The sequence below is a fragment of the Lactuca sativa genome, chromosome 1, assembly GCF_002870075.4.
Source record: "Lactuca sativa cultivar Salinas chromosome 1, Lsat_Salinas_v11, whole genome shotgun sequence".
Lineage (NCBI taxonomy): Eukaryota > Viridiplantae > Streptophyta > Magnoliopsida > Asterales > Asteraceae > Lactuca > Lactuca sativa.
Window position 1 is genome coordinate 52,805,903 of NC_056623.2, and position 20,897 is coordinate 52,826,799.

The window sequence follows — 20,897 nt, forward strand, 5'->3', positions numbered from 1 at the left end:
TTGTTATTGGTTGTTTTGTTTGTGGGAGCACTGACCTTGTCCCAGGTCTGTTTTTGGGACCACTCCCCCGAGTCTTGTTTTCTATATATTTGCTTCTTGAGGTTTTTGTTTAGCAGCTAAGAATAATTGATTTGTGAAGAACTTTGTTCTTCTTTTGGAGAGTCCATTCCTCTCGAATGAATGGGAAGTCTATTCTAATTTTCTGGTATTATTGAGTGTTTTGTTGCTTGGAATCTGTTAGAATGCATGGGTATATGATAGATTCAACAAGGATCTATCAATGTCATATAATAATCGAAGAGATAATGGAATTGTGAATTACGGAGGAATGTAGAAAATATTGTGTGGTTGCCATAAGGAATGGAATAGAGCATTTCTTACAAAATGCAAATTCTGGGTTCATTCTCATTCTATGAAGGAGATTTTTTTTTTCATTACATCCGGGAATGGAATGATATATATTTATAATTATAAATTATTTTAGTTCATATAGTTTACAATAGTATTAATCTTTTAAAAAGAAATTAATACTTTAATTATTATTTTTTATTTTTTTAAAAATAAAAATAATCTATTTATAGTTAAATTTCAAGATTTCATTACATCTAAGGTTTTATTTTATAAATTTTTCAGATCATATATAATTCTTTATCTTTTAAAAAAAATAATACTTCAATTATTGTTTTCTATTTTTTTAAAAATAAAAATAATTTATTTGTAATTAAATTTCAAGATTTCATTACATACAAGGTTTTATTTTATAAATTGTTTAGATCATATATAATTCTTTTTAAACTACTCGTAAAGCATATAACATGTATTTTGAACCAAATAAAATATGTTTACATACAATTTATTTAACTATGTATCTTTTTTAATTAAAGTTTACTATAATAAAATAATATAATTTTTTTCATTTATTTATCAATTTTACACAACTTAGATTTATATTTATTGATAAAAACAATATTTTTGAACTAAAGGACTTCTAACCCAATAGTATCAGGTGATAGTCTCTCTCTTTAAGGTCAATGGTTTAAGCCCCCTTGTGGATATAAATGAAATTAGATGTTAGTTTAGAAGTAGATTATATATTTATATTTGCCGGTTCAAAAAAGTAAAAATAAATAAATAACATATTTGAATAGCTTATTTTATTCTTTCAAGTCAACCAAACATGACAATGATATGTAATGATCTATTTTATTACCTTACTTATTCCATTACGTTGTTAATTCCATTATTTTGCCGTTCCATTTCACTATACTAATCATACCCTTAAAGAATTTACCAAATATATTTTATCTTTTTAGTTAATGCTTTGCTCTAATGATCTAAGTTTAGTATAATTTACTTTACTCAATTATTTATATTTTTAGTCAAGATATGTTTACCTTCACTTCTAATTTTACATGCACCGAATGAGTTTTTCTAGGGGCATGAAGGGGTTGTGTCCACTTTTCCCCCCTCTTATTTTTTTTTTGGTTAGAAATATAAATAATTATTAAACTTTATAAATATTAGGCCTAAAAATATAAAATTTAGCCAATAACCCCTATTCCTCTCCTAATCAATAATTCAAGCTCCGCCACTGTTTACATGCATTCTCTATTATGTATAATATTCAATTAAAAAGACAAATTAAGTTCATCACTTGTTATTGTCCTGATTAAATGTAAATAAGATATGCAGTAGTTAATAAACTCCTCTCAAAGTTATCATTTGTTATGAATCTATTGTAAAATATTTTAAACTTTTAGAATAATATTTTTAATATTTAATATATTATGTGAAATAATCAAAAATTGACAAATGCATAAATGAAAGTTAAAAACAGTGTTGTTAAGATCTAGTCTTAATATTAGAATTACATGATCTCAAAACCCCAACATCCAATTTCAATTTTGATCAATGAGATCGATCTTGAAGTAAGATCTATCGAAGATCTTAGGACACAAGATTCTAGGATTTTATTATGATTGGATCCCACCATGTAACTTTGATACATTAGTGTGTTCTATTTAAACCTTAAAACCTAAAAATCATATAAAAAATCAAATGCAGAGCACGAAGCCAGGAAAAGAATCTTAGTCATGAGAAAAATGACGGGCAAAATGTATTGCTCGGAACATGTACATAGAAATCATATTCGAGAATTCAAAATAGAACATCACACGAAGTCATGAAAAACCTCTTAGTAATAAGAAAATATGAAAGGAAAATTGTCAGAAAAGTCTCAATATTTTTGGAGAAGCTTTCACTTTAGTCTAAAAAAAATTGAATAGAAAAGTCTCGATTATTTCATTTTACATAATAATATGTCATTTCCTATTAAAAGAAAAAAGAATTTTTTTTGTGAACTTGAGCCAAAATGAAATAATCGGTATTTTTATGTTCAGTTTTTTTTGAAACTAAAGTGAAACTTTTTCGAAAATATTGAGACTTTTCTGATAATTTCCTAAAATAAAAGGCAAAATGTATTACTTGGAACATTTCATGTGTCGTATTTAGAGAAGGATTGACACATGTTATTAATAGTAAAAACTTCTTCCATATGTTTTCCTTTACAACTATAGTATCTAAATGGTTGGTGATTTGTTATTGTTGGTCTCAAGGTCTCAAGTTCATCATGGCTGTAGAGATGATTGATTTTTTTTGAAAAGAGATAAAAGATATCAACTTTATAAGTTATTGTTCCTTTGCATCATGATTTTTCGATCATTGACCTCAAAAATTGTTTTATGCGATTTATATTTTACTTTCATTGCATGTATTTTAAAGATTTCAGAAAAAAATACGATTTAATTTTAGAAGATTTAAATGATACTGATGCACAATTTGTTACGCTGTATTAGATTATATATTTACATTTAATTTATGTTTAAGAAAAATATGATTTGAACTTTAGAAACATTCGTTTGTACACGAGTTAGGAATTTCCAAATTTAATTTTGGTATCATGTTTTTCTTTTATTCAAATACAAAGTTCTTTTTAAAGTTCAAATCAAACAAGTTTTGATTTGCTTCTTGTTATTTTTTTTTCTTAATTTTTTTTCAAGCATCTTATTAGACTTTTAATATAAGCATCGCCTTTTAAAAATAATCAAATAAGTTTAGGGTGTCACATAATTTGTTGTATTAAAGTTTGATTTTTTTACTTTCTTTTACTACAAAAATAAACTATATTTTTATTTTCTATTTTCATTTGCAGTATCCATTGTTTGGCATATCACTAAGAAATCTATATATTAGTTTGTAATTAATAATTAATGTTATCTCTGTTATTTTTTAAAATAATTAAATAATAATTATATTGACATTTCCAACAACTCAATTTATAACATAAAGGCAAGCAAGTCGACAACCGTGTCATATATTTGTATGGCCTTAACCAGCACATCAAGTTTTATATTATTATTCTTAAACGTAAGAATTTATACTCCGTAATTCTGATTTATTTTTTTAAATATTGATTATGGCATTTACCTTTTCTAGACAAAGTATTTTATTTTATACGAACTTTATGTTTTTCAACCATTAAACATAATATCACATTTTTTTTTCTTAACAACACCTTCCAAGTTAATCATTTTATAATCATGTTTCTTGACTTTAACCAAACTTGTGTCATGCTTAATTTATTGAGACATTATATACAAAAGATTGTTTGTAGTTATGATTGAGTAAGACTCAATCTTTTATTTTTATTTAATCTGATAAGAAGCATATTAGAGACCATAAAATAAATTATGTGATTTTACTTATGATATAAAGAGTCTGAATTTGATTAAATTAAAATAACCCTAAGATTGCTAATAAATAAAAATGATCTAAGAAGATTCATGTGATCTGTTTTATTTTAATGTATGTTATAACTTTAGTCGTTGCTATAAAAACACGTAACCAAACCATTTTGACATTAAATAGTCAAAATTGCAGAAAGTCAAAAACTTTTGTTATCAATCGACCACTGGAGCCCACCTGTGTTCCGTGCTACAGTTGATCCCACACATTATCAGTCCTAGCTGTTGTTCACAATCAACGGCTAGAAACCATCTGATGATAAATCAACGGTGGATACTGCTCCGTAGTATTATATGGGTCAAGGGACCGGTCTTAGGTCAGCCCCTCTTCTCGAACTCCTACCAACACTTGTCTTCTTCCCCCTTTTTTCATCATTTCACACACACTCGCCATTGCTACTGTGTGTGAACAAAAAAGCGCCTGCTATGAAATTTCTTCATGTTTTAAATGTTGGCTAGTGTACAATTATCGTCTTCGATGATTTGAGCTGGTTTGGAGCTACTACAGAATGGATAATCAGTGGCAGCCGACCAAATGTGGTTCGACGTGCCAATCATCAGCGGACCCTGCTGTGGTGGCTCCGTCTCCGGTCTCTCAAGTTCAGTCACATGATTCTTCTAGGAATTCGGTAATCTAAGTCGCCTTTACTTTTTTTTTTTCTTTTGTGTTTTTAAAGTTGCTGGCGATCATGGTCGCTTGTTTTTATGTGGTACTTCTAACGACTGAAAGTTGCATATGTCGTACAGCTCGTGTGCCGCATTTAATTTTCTGTTTGTCAATTCCATTGTTCAAAGTGAAGTTTGTCATAATTCTGCACGATTTCCTTTTCCAATATCTTCCCCATAATTTTCCCCAAAATCTAGTTAACTTATCCTAAAGCGAATGTGTGTAGTGTAAATCAAATGTGTTATTCCTTTGTTATGCACATAAATCAACAAATTTCAGAAATTTACTTAAACACAGCCTTTACAAGGACTATTGACAAAGTGAACTGATATCTTGTAAACTATTTGCACCATGAAACGACATGGTTCTACTTATTTATACCATTCCTGTTTCTTCATTTAATGGGTTTCGTCGACTGATAAATGTTTTTTTGGACTCATAAGTTAAGTAGCAAGACTTATTGAACTTAAAAGTGCTTTGTTGTTTACAGTTTGATCAGCAGCTTCATTTGTATTGAATTTGAGATGGAGGGTAGAATATTTTCTAGGGCATACAATTGTATCTGAACAGAGCCAACAGACTATTTGATTTATTGAGGCTATATTCTGTACAGTAGACATTGCATGAACATTTACATGAATCTAGTGTACTATAAGACCTGGACATATTTTAAAGCAAGGGTGTTTACATAAAAAAGATACAGCTTGTGCGAATGATGTAACATGATCTGTACAAGAAAAGCTACAATCTTTTCCTGTCAAACCTAATACTTTTTATATGTAAATTTATTGAAATATAACATAAACAATTTTAAAACTGTTACTATCTGTTATGAAGTCTAATGTAGTTGGCCAGTAACCAGTTTCATGTTGACATACAAGCTTGAATAACTTCATATTTGTTGTAGATGATGAATCCAAGTCATTACTATTATCCACATATTGTTCAAGAACCATGTTCATCAACCCGTAAAACGATGGCTGATCCCTTGTTCCAAGCTACCAATATCAATTTATACAACTCAAGCCTCTCAGTGATGGGCTCTTCATTTTTTACCCTCCTTTCTGGACCACCTGCATCTTTCTCCAAATATGATTCTCAACATGTATTGAGCTCAAAATCAAGTAAAGTTCAAGTCCACAATAGCAGCTCTATTGTTGGTCCCACAGAATGTGAACCTTCATTTGATAACCGCTACCTGAAGTCCAAAGTTGATGCCTCTCCAGTTATTCCAGTCAGAGCTTTAGCAAGTGATGGTGGAAACACTGCTTGTTTGCATGATATGGTGCAGGTTAGAAAAGCAAGTGATCCAAACTTAGAGCCTGCAAAGGTAGCTAATTATCACACATCTCATGGCATTGAACAATTGAATGGCTTTTCTTCTCTGAAAGCTCCACCAACTTGTGGTTTACCACGTGTGTTTTGTCTGTATGCAAGTGAGTGTTCATGCCATTATTGTTGCTTGAATAGTGGACAGTTGTTGTAGGTTGTGGTGATAAAGCTCTAACCTTGGGTTTTTACGTATTGAAAGGTGGTGATCTGTTTCTCAGTAGTAGCGGACTCCTAGGAGTTGTTTGCTCATGCCATGGCATTCGTATGTCAATCTCCAAGTTTTCAGAGGTAATCTATGAGGATTTTTTTTTTTGTGGATTCCATCCTCCTTGAATCATATAAAGATGAAAAATTTATGATTGCTTCTGACTGCAGCATTCAGGTTTGCAAGATGTTAATCCTGGAGATGCTGTCCATACAGACAGTGGTGAGACCATAGCTCAGTGGCGAAAGGTCTACTTCAGTAAATTTGGGGTAAGCTGTCCTCAGAATTCTATCTGTGTTTTGTGATCTGGCTGACTGTTTCCTTTGAAATTTTATACGATCCTTCATTTTTTCATATTTGTAGCATTGAATACTTGATTTGCATGCATGTATTGGTGTAAATTTTTACTTTTATTGCTATCATTAAACATTGTATTTGTTATTGGCATGTTATTGAAGCACCAAGAACTCTGGTTGGTGATGTTTTTATGGTGCTTTAGATTAGGATACCTGAAGACCCCCATGGATGGCACTGGCCTCAAGGATTCTCTGCAGCTCCTGAATTGTTAAAGAAGAGTGAGAGGGCACCCAACATGTCAAGAACTTCTGATCTCTCCAAATCACCTAGACCATTGAACAACATGGTATTCCCAGATAAACATCATTCAACCCAGAATTTGGTTAATGAGATACTATGTCATGAAGTTCAGAGGGACACCCATGATAATCATGATGGCTTCACCAAAACATCTCAGAGCAATGTACAGAGTGGGGCAGCTAACAAGATTATGGAGCAGCTTGTGTCCGGTTGTTTGTCAATGTCAAAGTTTGCAGATGGCCTAGATAATGCATTTCAATCCAGTCCAACATACATTGATCCAATCTATAAGACCAAAAATTCATTCACCTCCCAAAATAAAAGAAGCCTTGGTAAAGATTCTGATAAATTCAACAGTTTAAGAGATGTGGATAAACCTGTAAAAGCTACAGTTTCTTCAAATATTGAGTTAAGACTAGGACAGCCATCTCAACAATCAAATGCACCTGGTTTTCATGCTTCCCATGTTAGCAGAGTTAGCCATCCCTTGGAGCTAGTTTCCTCTCAGCCAAAACTTTATAATGGTGTGTTTTGTTTAAACTTATTTCCTATTTTGCCCTGCTGTTCTATTTCATGGAGTACTATGAACAATACTTTTTTTATATTGTGTAGCAGGGAGTAACAGAATTACTGAAGAAAGCAAGCAAGTTGTTGATTGTGCTGCTCAAGCAGCTAAATCCAGTTTAACTGAAGGACAAAATCGGATGAAGTTTTCAAATCTCGGGTTTGGAGCCTTTAGCACAAGAATGACTCTTCAACCTGAGCAAGAGGCTACTAGAGTAATGAATCCACATACACCTTTATCGAGGCAAAAAAGTTTGAAATATATGAACCATGGTGATGTTTCATCTTCCTATGGATTTGGGAAGGACCAAATTGTACCAGGTAACTCTTTAAATAGAAATTTAATGAGTTCAATGACTCTTCCATCAAAATTAACTGGAAGAGATGGATACAAACAAGCAAGTAAATATAATCTTCCTGAACATGCAATGAAATCTGTTCATTATGGAACTACTTCATGGACTGCTGATAAATCAGCTGTGATTTCATCATTTCAAATAAGAGACAGAGACACTGGAGTGCATAATAGCAACCATCTTTGCAATCCTGATCAAACTGGGCCTTCAATGCCAAGGTACTTACATGACTGCAGACTTATCTAGAAATAGCAATTCAATATCTATCATTTCCTTTGTCTTTCTTCATTGGTTAGATTTGTACTTCATGATTTCTTTTACCTATCTGCAATCATCATTTTTTATGAAATGAAATGATTTCAGGATTGGTATAAGTGAAAATATCCGTTCATCATCTGGGCATGGAAACTGCTGTCAGGGTACACCATGTGCATATGTTCCAGACAAGTGCAGCTGTTGCATACAAAGAAACACCATGATTGAAAATTCCAATCTTCAACTTCAAGGAAGAAATTCTATCAGTGCTTTTGGAGAACCATCACAAATCGGAACTTCTATACTATCTGCTTCTAACTTAAACCCTTCAGGTAAAATTGGGGAAACGATGAAGCCAAACTTAAAGAAAGTTGAATTTAATGCTTTTCAATGGAAAGATGTTCCAAGTAAAATGTCAGGAAGGTGCCATGTGCCATGTAAAGACCAGAAGGCAAAGTTTTTAGAGGACAGGATCGAGGTAAATGACCAAACTTCTGGTGTAGCTGATCAACCTCTTCAGAAGGGTGATTGCATGAAGGAGCAGGTTATGTCTAATATATCATCCAAATGTTCTACCCCTGCTCTTACACAAGCATCTGTGAAAATCAGCAATGGAGATTCATGTACTGATGATGCACACAACACTGGTTGTGCAAAGAACTTTGCTGTAGATGAAGGTTCAGGGATTCAAAAGAGCTCTGATGATGATGATGATGATGCACTTGACAGTGGTGGCAACACTGGTTTTGATGATTCTGCTTGTAAAATCAGTTTGAAAAATGGAACTCGTAGTCTCATTGATGAGCTTAGGGTCATAGACTCTTTAAGAGTGAAGAAAGTACATAATGGCCTCTCTATGCATGAAAGCACCAGTTCAATGAAGACATTTGAGAAAGATTTTGAAGCTGGAAAGAGAAAAAGAGAAACGAAATTCAAAATTCTTGGCACATCTTTTCCTGCTTCACCTGTTTCTTCACTTTCTACTGGAAGTTCTGGGCAGTCCTCCCAATCTCTGGAAGATGTACATAAAAGTACAGAGGAGCTTCTTCCATGTAAGAAGCCAAAAAGGATTTATGATGATTGCCTTGAAAGTCGTGAAGGAAAGAAGACAAGGTTGGATTTTGATTTTGCAAAAAGAAAGCCTTGTAAAAGAATTATCAGGCCAGTAGTATGTGGGAGGTATGGTCTTATCTCAAATGGTGACACATCTAAACCAGCTAAGATTTTTTCTCTTGGAAAGATTCTTAAAACTTCCAAAAGATGCAACCACCCTCCTGGAAACAAAATTATAAAGAAATCACCAGAAAAGGTGTTGAAGAAATCTAGAATTAGAGAAGGCTACAGGCGATCAGGGAGAATTTCTAGTTTCAAGGAGGATAAATACAACATAGGTCAAGGAGCTGCAGTAGTCAGTGATGAAGATTCTATGGAAACCTCAAAAGACACTGATACATCATACGTGTTGAAGAAGGAAAAGGAGAGTATAAATGAAAGAAGCCATGGTATTCCAGACAGTGATTTGAGCACCAAAACAAGGAGGAAAGTTAAGGAGGTTCGCAAACGCAGCATATATGAGTTAATTACAAATGGTATATGTAATTTATTTTTATCTAAAGTCATATTATCTTTACCAAATATAAACTTATTCTTATGCTCTCTATTCCTCTAATCGACAGGAAAGGATGCTACAATCTCAAAGGACATAGCTTCTGTACCTCAAGATAACTTGAAGTGTGACAACAGTAATAATCTCCATGGAGTAGACAATATGTACATGTAATTATATCTTTATATTTCGATGTTGAGTGTTTGATGAATGAGTAATAGTATTGGTGTCTATGGAGTATGTAACAAGATTATGGCTTTTGGTTTAGATCCCATGAGGAGCCAACACACAAGTCAACTCCAGATGTGAATAAATTCTGCAACGTTTGTGGAGGTCTAAACAATGATGAAATCAATAGCTTGTTGGAGTGCAACCGATGCTTGATTAAAGTACTTATATCTTTCCTCGATAAGTTAATAAAAAAAATATTACTTTTCAAGATTTTGAGAACTAATTATATGGTATTATGCAGGTGCATCAGGCTTGTTATGGGGTCTCAAAAGTTCCCAAAAGTTATTGGTGTTGCAGACCATGCAGGGAGAATGTCAATAATATGGTATGTGTTCTATGTGGTTATGAAGGTGGAGTCATGACTCGAGCTATCCATACCACCAACATTGTGAAAACTCTTCTGAATGCATGGAATGTCAATGTGAATGTGATTCCAGAATCTCAGAAAAAACCAATTATGCCCTCCTCAATGCTACTGAATAGTGTAACAGCAGGGGTTTTTGACTCTTCTGTTAAGCAATGGGTACATATGGTTTGTGGGCTTTGGACACCTGGCACACGATGCCCAAATGTTGACACCATGAGCACTTTTGATGTATCTGGTGCTTCCCATCCCCAAGGAAATGACAATGTGGTAATTAAAAAATATATATATTATTTTGATAACTATTTTCATATATATCTGAATGTGTATTTTACTTCCAGGTTTGTTCAATGTGTAAACGTGGTGGTGGTTGTTGCATAAGGTGCAGAGTTGTTGACTGTGTGGTTGACTTCCATCCCTGGTGTGCCCATCAAAAGGTGAGATCTAAAATTTGAACCTCATTTATATATATAGTAAATTAGTAATGTTGTGCCAATATAATTGATTTTTTTTTTTTTTTTGGAAATAGGGTTTACTGCAAAGTGAGGTTGAAGGAGCGGACAACGAGAAGGTTGGTTTCTATGGGAGATGTGAAGTTCATGCAGCAAACAAGTACAAGACAAATTCTGAGAGCATAGAGTTTGTGAGAGGTGATGGAAATGAAACATGTGCTCGAACTGAGGTGGGTGAAAGTAGAATGGTATAATGAATGATGATGTGAATTAAATTGAATTGGTTATGGTTTGTTGATCTGGATTAGGGTTATAAAGGACGTAAACGAGAAGGGTTTAGGCATGATAGTAAAGAGAAGGCTAGATGTGTGGTTGGGCAAGAACAGGTAGATGCATGGAATCATATGAATCAACAACTTTCATTAAAAAAACAGATTCAAAGAGCAACACAAGCAGTTCAAGAGGTTGTAGAGTCTGATCCCCGGGTATGTTGCTTTCATTAAATCATTAATAGCCTCTAAAAGTTTATACATATTACATAGTGTGTGTTTATTATTATTGTAGAAAGAATATGGTCGATATAAACAGTCAAAGGGTTGGAAGCATTTGGTCGTATACAAATCTGGTATCCATGCTCTTGGTCTTTACACATCAATGTTCATTTCACAGAGCGAAATGGTATGTATGATTTATATTCATTAAAAGTTACTAATATTACAAAAACTGGTAACGCATTTGGATTTATTTTATATCTGAATGAATAGGTTGTTGAGTATGTTGGTGAGATAGTGGGGCTACGTGTGGCTGACAGAAGAGAAAGAGAGTATGAATCTGGAAAACAGCTGCAATATAAAAGTGCTTGCTACTTTTTCAGGATTGATAAAGAACATATAATCGATGCAACCCGTAAAGGGGGGATTGCTCGCTTTGTAAACCATTCCTGCCAGGTATAAATATATAAAATAGATATCATATTACAAAGTAGAATGCTGTAATAGAAAGAAATGAAAGTAGGATGTTATAATAAATAAATAAATATGATGAGGGGTGTGTGTGTGTGTGTGTGCAGCCAAATTGTGTGGCGAAAGTGATAACGGTGCGGGGTGAAAAGAAGGTAGTGTTCTTTGCAGAGAGGGATATATATCCAGGAGAAGAGATAACATATGATTATCATTTTAACAATGAAGATGAAGCTAAAAAAATTTTGTGCTCTTGCAATTCAAATAACTGCAGGCGTTATCTCAACTGAAAGGAATAGTATATTATTGTTATTGTTGTGCCATTTGTACAAATTTCTCATTCTTGTGCCGGGCCCGCCCCAGTCAAATGTAGTCTGTGTATGTACAGTTTTTGGTGGCTGCTCTTTTGTTGTTACATTTGTAGTAGGATTGACAACCTTTGAGGATCTTCATGTTGTACTTGTAGGAAAGAGAAAACCAGAATCTCTCTTTTTAATTTTTTATGTATATAACCAATGCCTGCAGTGTACCTTGCTGTTTTTTGGTTTGAATTTCAAATCGTTTCATGTTATTGCAATTTTTATCCTATATTGACTTCGGTTTCAGTCCAATAAATGACAAATTTTAATACAACCTATCATGTGATTTGTTGCAAACCCCCAAGGAAGTGTTTGTTAACTGGAATAGTCTCTTTACATGTTTTTCAATTGCAACTTCATTCCTAGTTTTCAAGGATTTGTTATGGATGTTCAATTATAACTTTACAAATTCCTGCCATTCTGAAAATAGAATGTGTTAGTATCCAACCTCCAGGTATTCCTTTCCTAAGCAGACTTACTTTGTTGTACTCTAGGGCTACAATTATGTACATTCCATGATACAAATAGGGGGTTAGATAGTCAAAGATTTTTCATGATCGCATAAAAGTTGACTCCCCATATTGATATTTCTTCTATATGCTTGAATTTCAAGATATTCAATGGAGTCATTCTCTCCCAATCCACTCAACTTACTGCCACAAATAACACACGATAATTAAAAAAAATACACTTAAAAAAAAGACAACATAATTTAAATCCTAAAACGACAATTGAAATTAACTAGTTATTATCTAAAGTTGTGTATACATGTTCAATGTGATTAGTAAGATCGGATCGAAGTTGGTGGTGGGTTTCAGCATTACGCAATTCATGTATTATTTTTTGGTCATCAACTTCGTTGGTGGGGAGGTCGGGCTGATACACAGGAAATATTGCAGCACCCTCATCTTTCAATATCATATTGTGTAGTATAATACAAGCGTACATTATATTTTTTGTTTTCTTCACCGTTATAGCTCGTGCAGACATTTTTAATATGTCCCAACGTCCTTTAAGGACCCCAAAAGCACGTTCTACGCTCTTTTTTGCTGATTCTTGTGCCGCCTTGAACCGTATCTTTTTGTCGGTTACTAGATATGGATATGTCTTCACAAATACAGTCCGTGATGAAGATATTCCATCCGCAAGATAGTAATCATGTTTGTAGTGTTCATCATTCAGATAAAATGAATATTCGGGTCCTGTTCCATGATATTTCTCATCAAACAATGGTGATTGGTAGAGGACGTTTAAATCATTGTTAGAACCGGCTACACCATAGAATGCATGTCAAAATCATAAATCTTGTGGCGTCACCGCTTCTAGTATCATTGATGGATACTGATGGTCACCACTCATGTATGGGCCTCTCAATTCCGTTAGAAAATTCCTCTAATTCCGATGTGTGCGGTCAATGCTACCAAACATTCTAGGGAATCTATGTCTAGCTTCATGTGTTTCATACAAAAGTTGAATATCAGTGGATGTCGGACGGCGTAAATATTCAGCCTTATACATTTAGACAACACTGTAGCAAAAAATTTCAAGAGCTTCACGAGAAGTTCTTTCTTACATATTCAGATACTCATCTAACGAGTCTGGGTTATAACCCTTCGCTTATTGATGTATTGCCGATGTGCATTTTTGTAGTGCACTAAAACTTCTTTGATTTGTTGCATCCCATGTTGTTTGAAAATAAGGATAATTCGTCTCCAGGTCACCAACAAGTCACATAAACAAACCTTTGCTCATATGAAACCTTCTGCGGAATTGCACGTAACCATAGGTTGAATCATCTGAAAAATAATGTCGGGTCAGCAGTCGTTTAACCTCTAAACAATCTCTATGGATTGTGTTTCTCCTTTGAATGTTGCTTGAACTAGCATTATTCTGAAGAAGAATTTGTGCAGTACGAGACAATACAAGTAACAAATTATCGTTGATAAGTTCATCCTTAGATGATGAACTATCATCGTTAACTTCCATTACTATTTTCTGAATGTTTGGACTCATTTTAACAAAAGAGAAAAGATAGAGAGAAAATGAAACAAACATACATACATACATATATATATATATATATATATATATATATATATATATATATATATATATATATATATATATATATATAATGAAACAAGGACACATATAGAGAATCTAAATAAAGAGAAAATTTTAATTAAAATTAAAATTAAAATAAAAAACATAATAATAAAGAGAAAGATTCTCCAGTCAAATGATGTCGACATTTTGAACTTCACGGGTTCTCCAAGTCCCAACCATACTTAGTTGCAATTTGTCATTTCCTTTCAAGCACGATGCGCAAAATACCTCCAGTCAAATGATCATGCGGTCGGAGAAAATACTTCATATCTTGGTTCTCTATCTCCCGATCCAACAGTTGAGCTTTTCGTTCTTAATTAGCTTCGAGAATGCGCAATTTTTGTTCCTGGTACCGTTGTTTCTATTCCGCCTCTGTTTCAGTTGCAGTCTTGATGTCGGCAATTTGTTTGACGAGATCAAACATTTCATTTTCTATTGATGTTGTCGATGTCGCTTTCTTTCCTTTTCTTTTTCTATGAGGCGGTGAGTCTTCGACACTAAATGACTGTTATTGTTGGGGGGAGAATCTAGGAGGATATTGTGGATCAGATGATGGTGTGTAGGCGTTGGATGAAGATGTTTTGGTTCGTTTTAAAGGAGGTAGGGAGTCTTCACCCGCTTTTGTAACAAATGCCCATTTCACGTTGTCTTTCAACCACTCCCAAACTTGTTGATGAGGAAAACCTTTCTGGTTAATAGTCCTCCGATACTCACTTAGTGAAGATTGTAAAACATCAGCCTCAGATCTCCCACTAGCCATACTGTTCATCTTACGGTTATAGATGTCGTTGAAAGCATTACATTTCTTTTAGAGGTATTTCCATTTTGAGTTTACTTGGTGTCGTGACTGATCCAAACCTCCCATTTGAACATTAAAATGCTCTAGAACCTTCTCCCAAAATGCATCGAACATTTGTTGATTTCCGCATTGTTTATCTTTAGAAACATCGACATATGCCCTAGTCAAAGCCAACTCTTCGCATTCCACCCGGTTCTTTCGCTTCTGGCGGTGTGTATAGTTGTGTTTTTTTCTCAACAACGGGTTACAACTCCTCGCTGGTTTCTTCTTCGTTTCTTTCGGGGGAGTCAGGTCGTCACTAGAACTATCAGATTCTTCATTCTGAGTATCACGAAATTGGAAATTCTCGGGTTGAGAAGATTGAAATTATGTTTCTGGAACCTTTTGAGAAAAATGATTCTATGGATTATAACTTTGATTTTCCTCTAGAAACCTAAATATGTTGTTAGATTGTCGCATCGGGAAATATTGTTGTTGGTAGTTTTAGTATTGTTGATAGTTTGGATTTTGAAAATCTTGAGAAAAAAATAGAATACCTTGACTTGAAGCGCCTTGTGTGGATTTACGTTTTTGGCTAGAACCGATTTGTTTAGCTTTAACTCGGGAATCCATTGAATGTAACTAAAGGAATCGAATGAAATATAAAATTTTCTAGAATAGAAACACTACAAAGGAATGAAATATGTATTATATATTTATAAATTTCTAAAACAATAAATAAATATATAAATAAAAAGAATCGATGAATATAGTCAAAAGTGTATATAGTCAAAGTGATAGTGACATTTAATTGAATTGAAGTTAATGGTATAGGGAATCTCTTGTGCTTCTGAAAAGTTTTTCACATTCATTCACAAAAAAACAAAATAATAGTTCACCAACCCAATTTAACACATTGAAACCACCGAACCCGCTCAACCCAAATTGAAGGAATTGTTTCCCAGCGGTACCCCAGTACCAGCCAGCGAAACCACAATGACTCCGTCTTCCCTGTGGACACTATGTTTTAACCACAAAACAAAAAACATGTACTTGAAAACATGGGATTGTCCAAATTGAGTACAAACTGAAGTATATGATTGTTCAAGGTTTTCCGGGTTCCAAGATTAGCAAATTATGTACATATATGTGACACTATACACATAGACTAAATCTCCATTGGATTAACACTAGTGTTGGATTTTCCAAGTCCTAATATACAAGTGTGCTATTTCGCACCACCTACCTTGTGTTAGATCATAGATTATATCTCCATCGGCACTATTGTTGATTCTAATTAAACTAAATGGCTGGTGACACTAAAATAACCAACATTCCACAGAATTAAACATAAAGAAAACCATTCTTGAATTTGTTTTTTTTTTTTTTTGTCCGTGTTCCTAAATTTGTATAAATTACCATAAAAAATATATTTTACATCAAAAAGTGTACAATGGACAACAACCAGAACTCTAATAATCTCTTGAAAGTCTGGTTTGTCCAAGATAACTTTTCCCTTTTTTTTTCCTATTACCTTCCCTCAACAGCTGCTTTGACACGAGGATACCTATCAACCCACCTTGAGTATCCTATATAATGGAAAAAAAATAAAATAAATAAATAACCTTCACCTTTTTCTAAGGAAACCTGTTAACAGAAATACATACAACTATTTTTTTACATAACATTAAAATAACAAATAACAAATTGAAATACATACCCGAGACAACTATTTGAACAAGATCCGCCTCGGCTTCACTATCCTGAAGGAAAATACAAATACCAATCACCGATTAAGTTAACGTTTCATCAAATACTAATGTACCTTACTTAAATAAAGAATAATCCTCAATCTGAATGAGCTTTTCGATAACTTACTTTACCATATGATGTCATACTTTTCCTGATGAGGTGGCATACACTTGTTAGATTATTACGCGTAAAATGTGGATGGCATTCGAGAACTGCTTCAGATGTTGAATCTAATATCAGAGAGCAGATGCTTGCAGCCATCATGGTACTAGACAAGTCGACAGCATCCTCTGACAAAAACCACAAATTAAAATTAACATCAAAATTCCCAAAATAAATAAAATGTTACATTATATTTTATACCTGCCCATGATGACAGCACCCCCAATAGCCTGATAAAATAAGAATCATCCATGTGGACCCCAATCTCTTCTCTCTAATACCAAAAAGAAAAATTTTAAAAATTAGAATGTTACATATAATGATAATAAATAATCAATATAACATACCTTCAAAAGAAGATTTAAGATGGTATCACATGCCAAGAAAATGGGACCATTCTCCTCAACTGTCCCACCATCTTCCTCAACCAACCTAATCAGACACTCTACCACCTTCAAATTAAAAAATCAACTCATTTATTTACTTTTATTTCCATTCGTTATACAAATTGAGGAACATTATTTAAAAAAAAAATAGTAATAACTTACTGCTTTATATGCTCCAGAAGAGGCTATTAACCGACATCCATCAATCTCCATTGTTATCTGGCACAGCATCGGAAGCAAGAAGCAAACTGAAGAGAAGGAGCTATAAACAAACATTATGACATTTAGTTTACAATTAATTTTTCAACTTAGTAATAAATGACAAATAAAAAAGAGACAGACCTTTGTTCATCTTCACCTTCAACTAAAACCATATACCCTAAAAGCTCCTTCACTTTGTCATTGCATGCACCTGGAGTCTCTGCAAGGTAACTACAACAAATATGTTTTATAAATTTTAAATTGGATAAATGTGAGTTCGGGTTAATTAAATACCACTAATTATAAAATACCTCCCAACTATTCTCACAGAAGCAAGAAGATCATTCCCTTTATGTTGTCCATGATCCTGAAAAATATTTCAATCATGAATATTGAATATATCAAAGTAATCTGTTCTAGATTAAAAAACTTTATTAAATGTAGTAGCTTAATTAATTAATAAAATAACTATACCTTGGCATCTCGAAGATACTCCAGTATCAAACCAACAGTCTCATTAAGTCCAGTTATGATCTTTGTGAACATCGTGTCACTGATGATATTACCTATACATGAAAAATGGATACAAGGAATCAAAATCTATACTGTAAAATAACCTCTTGAATGATATAAACAATCAGGGATAGTTAAGTAAATGCATACCTTCATCTTCAGCAACACTTGATATCAATTTGATCGTCTTCTCCACTAATGAAAACGCAATGCCAAGATTTCTCTGCTTTAAAAGAACCGATTCAGCATCTAATGAGTCTTTAATCTTTTCATATTTCAAATATGCTAAATCATTCAGAAGAACAGCAATTTCCACTCTAGATGACTCTAAAACAAGCAATGTACACCTGGACAATGTTCAAAATCCAAGATTAGGAAAACCACTCGCTGACCTGGCAAGAAATATAAATTATAACATCATGATGGATTGCTTACCTGTCAGCTGGAATTGGATCCTGTGTGTCAGGTGAGTTTGTTTGCCCAATAAGCCACCTTTCACCAGCAATACACATCACAGATTCAGCCAAAATAAGAGCCTCAAGCCTTTGATCAGGTGCTGAATGAATATCAAATTCAATTCAATCAGATGCTGTTTGTTTATATTTGACTTTATAGACTTAATGGGAAGAAATGGAAGTAGGATTCTATAACAATTAACAAACAAATCAATGGAAGTCTGTTTCTATAACTTATATCAAACACATAAAAACTTCAACTCACCAACACGATTTTGCAAAACTGCTACAACACCAACACGTAAATAAGTTGACCAAGTCAAGTTGCTCATTGCACGTAGAGTTTCATGCACAGGTGCCTGATAGTATCAAGAAACCAGTTACTTACTTTATAATCTAATACTAAGTTTAAAAACCTAGTGAAATCATGTTGAAAAAAGCATACATACAGCATATATTGAGGAGAGGATCATTGATAGAAGATGAAGTGCCTCAAACTTTAGGGCATTATGCAATAAAGCAAACTGTTTTGCTAACACTATGACCTGCAACAAGAAACATTGCTTATGAGCTCCATTGATGATGTGGCATATATGAAGAGCTCCATATGATATGAGCTTACCACTGATGACAATTCTGAACAGTACTCCTTTGTAATTGTGTCAAGGGAAAGTTTACTTGTGGTCAACTGAAGGAGTTTCATTGCTAGCTCCATTGTATGAGAACCTACACAGGTTTTATGAATGTTAATGCCAAAAAAATTGAAATGTTAATGACATTATTTAGTAAATCATATACCATCTGGTAAATTAGGCATCTGAGAAGCTAACACAGTCATGCCTCCAGACTCATAGAGGATTCTAGAACCATCTGTGTGGGCTGCTGACACTAAGTATAAAAATTCAAAGCATTCTTCAACAAGTGATGCTCCTAATCTGTAATTTCAGACAATAAACATGTGAAATCCTTTGCCTAATGATGCATGATTAAAGCTAAAAGAATCAATCTAGGCATATTATAAGAATCCTCACTCTTTAGAAAGAACTTCCAGTATGAGTGGAATCTTCTTCACCATATCATCTGAAGAAGCAATATTAGAAACCCTACAGAATGCAGCTAAAATTGTGACAGATAGTTGTAGATAAGCATCTTGGTTATCTTGGCGACTCTTGCTTGTGCTTCCTTTCCCCATCCCTACCAGGGAGACAAAAAGATCATAGGGTCAATATCGTCATTTGGCACCTTTTTCTTAACAAGAAAATAGATATTGATCAATTTTACATATCTTAGAGTTGAAACATATATAATCTAGTGGTGTTTATGTTTAGACGTTTCAATTTCAACTCTAAGATGTGTAAAATTGAACTTTGTGATAACATTGGGCTTTGACGTTTATTGGAGATTCATCCAACTATATAATAGCAACGGCTAAAGAAGATGGAAAAATAAATTGAGTCGATTGAGTACCGGTTCGGAGAAGGCGGTCCAAGAATGTGTTGCCGAGGGCATTGTAAACCCTTAAAATGGAGTCGACATCATCGTTCTTGCAGAACTTGGTGGCGAGAAGGAGACCTGCGAGGCGTTGTTCGTCTCTCTCTCCCTTTAACAGCTTCAAGCAGTCATCAAGTGAGGGACCTTGATTTTCCTGCAAACCCAATAATCATTAAGCTTTTAATGTGTAAATATTGCGAAAAGTTTAGGGTTATGAGAGAGTTGATCTTACTAACCATGGTTGGAACCGAAGGTGGGATATTTTTGTCGGTGAAGACTGAAGAGCAAGCTTTCCTGTTGCGGGAGAGCAGAGGCTTCCAGGGAGACGGAGGTCTTTCTTAGTTTCTTACACTCGATAGTCGATACGACGCCGTCACCTTGTTCCCGACTTCTTTTTTCTCTTTTTTAAATTCAATAAATAAATGAAACGGAAGGAAAATATTGACTCGAAGAAAATGAGGGAATATTTTTTTTCTATAACCCGTGTTTTCGAGTTCGAAAGAAATGAAAGAAAAATTTAAGTTTTTGTGTTTCCGAGTTAAGACGAAAAAAAAACTTAAAGATGTTCATTCCCCTCGGTTTCTTTCCAAATCCGTCCAATTTGGATGGAAATTTTGGAAGTAGAATATGTCTTCAAAATCATTTTCTTCCTCTCGTTTTCTTCCATTAATGAAACTCCGAAACATGATTTTCCAACGATATCTCTCACTTTCCCTTCATATCTATCCATATATCTCCTTAAGTAGAACTCATGAACAGACGTAAATTCAATTTCCATTGTCCAGCTGATAAATTTCCCTCTTCGAGACTTCAACGTTGTTTTCTTTCTTAAGTCAAAACTCAAAAACCTTCATGTAATCACGTATTTGAGATCATTTAATTATTGAGAAAATTACAAAAATAACTAAAAAATATTAAATATTAATGAATTAGCAAAAAAAAGAAATATATATATTAAAAATACAATTGCATGTATATGAACTATGTTAGCTACATTTTTACATGAATGGGCTATGAAACTTGAACTCGACTTATTTATCAAACAAGTATAAACGAGCATTACTTGTTGTCGGAAAGAGAAAGCAACTTATAAGGGAAAAATAGTTGTACATGTCATACAAAATGAGTGCGCTTTTAATGAGTTTCTTGAAGCTGCTAATGAAAATAATAGGTTGAATGTGTTTGTCAACCACATACATTAACCTTTGTTTAATTGGATTAGGAGGAAGAACTAGAGCCTGGAGATGATATGATTTCTATTGAAGATGTAGATTCAAATTTTTTAGATGATGTGAAAGGTGAA

The 20,897-nt window shown here is 33.6% G+C and overlaps 2 protein-coding genes across 5 annotated transcripts; one reads left to right on the forward strand and one right to left on the reverse strand.

The window, feature by feature from the left end:
• The first annotated feature begins 4,123 nt into the window (after positions 1-4,123).
• LOC111909928 (uncharacterized) lies at positions 4,124-11,968 on the forward strand. Of its 4 annotated transcripts, none has more exons than XM_023905710.3 (16): positions 4,124-4,432; positions 5,378-5,906; positions 6,002-6,090; positions 6,178-6,276; positions 6,507-7,128; positions 7,217-7,742; positions 7,888-9,368; positions 9,456-9,555; positions 9,654-9,774; positions 9,858-10,250; positions 10,322-10,417; positions 10,510-10,662; positions 10,741-10,917; positions 10,997-11,110; positions 11,197-11,379; positions 11,502-11,968. In XM_023905710.3, the coding sequence occupies exons 1-16, from the start codon at positions 4,313-4,315 to the stop codon at positions 11,679-11,681; spliced, it is 4,983 nt and encodes a 1,660-aa protein (XP_023761478.1). In that variant the 5' UTR covers positions 4,124-4,312; the 3' UTR covers positions 11,682-11,968. The 4 variants fall into 4 exon arrangements, with proteins under 4 accessions (XP_023761478.1, XP_042756783.1, XP_023761479.1 ...); XM_042900849.2 differs by having other exon boundaries at positions 9,858-10,247; XM_023905711.3 differs by having other exon boundaries at positions 7,220-7,742.
• A 4,017-nt stretch (positions 11,969-15,985) lies between these two features.
• On the reverse strand, positions 15,986-19,983 carry LOC111909929 (uncharacterized). Its single transcript, XM_023905714.3, has 18 exons — positions 19,831-19,983; positions 19,571-19,748; positions 19,135-19,297; positions 18,902-19,038; positions 18,726-18,829; positions 18,553-18,648; positions 18,369-18,462; positions 18,084-18,204; positions 17,799-17,995; positions 17,610-17,701; positions 17,447-17,502; positions 17,277-17,366; positions 17,097-17,196; positions 16,896-17,000; positions 16,750-16,822; positions 16,513-16,676; positions 16,355-16,397; positions 15,986-16,223 (listed from the first exon to the last, which is right to left on the reverse strand). The coding sequence occupies exons 1-18, from the start codon at positions 19,831-19,833 to the stop codon at positions 16,165-16,167; spliced, it is 1,875 nt and encodes a 624-aa protein (XP_023761482.1). The 5' UTR covers positions 19,834-19,983; the 3' UTR covers positions 15,986-16,164.
• Between the last annotated feature and the right edge of the window lie 914 nt (positions 19,984-20,897).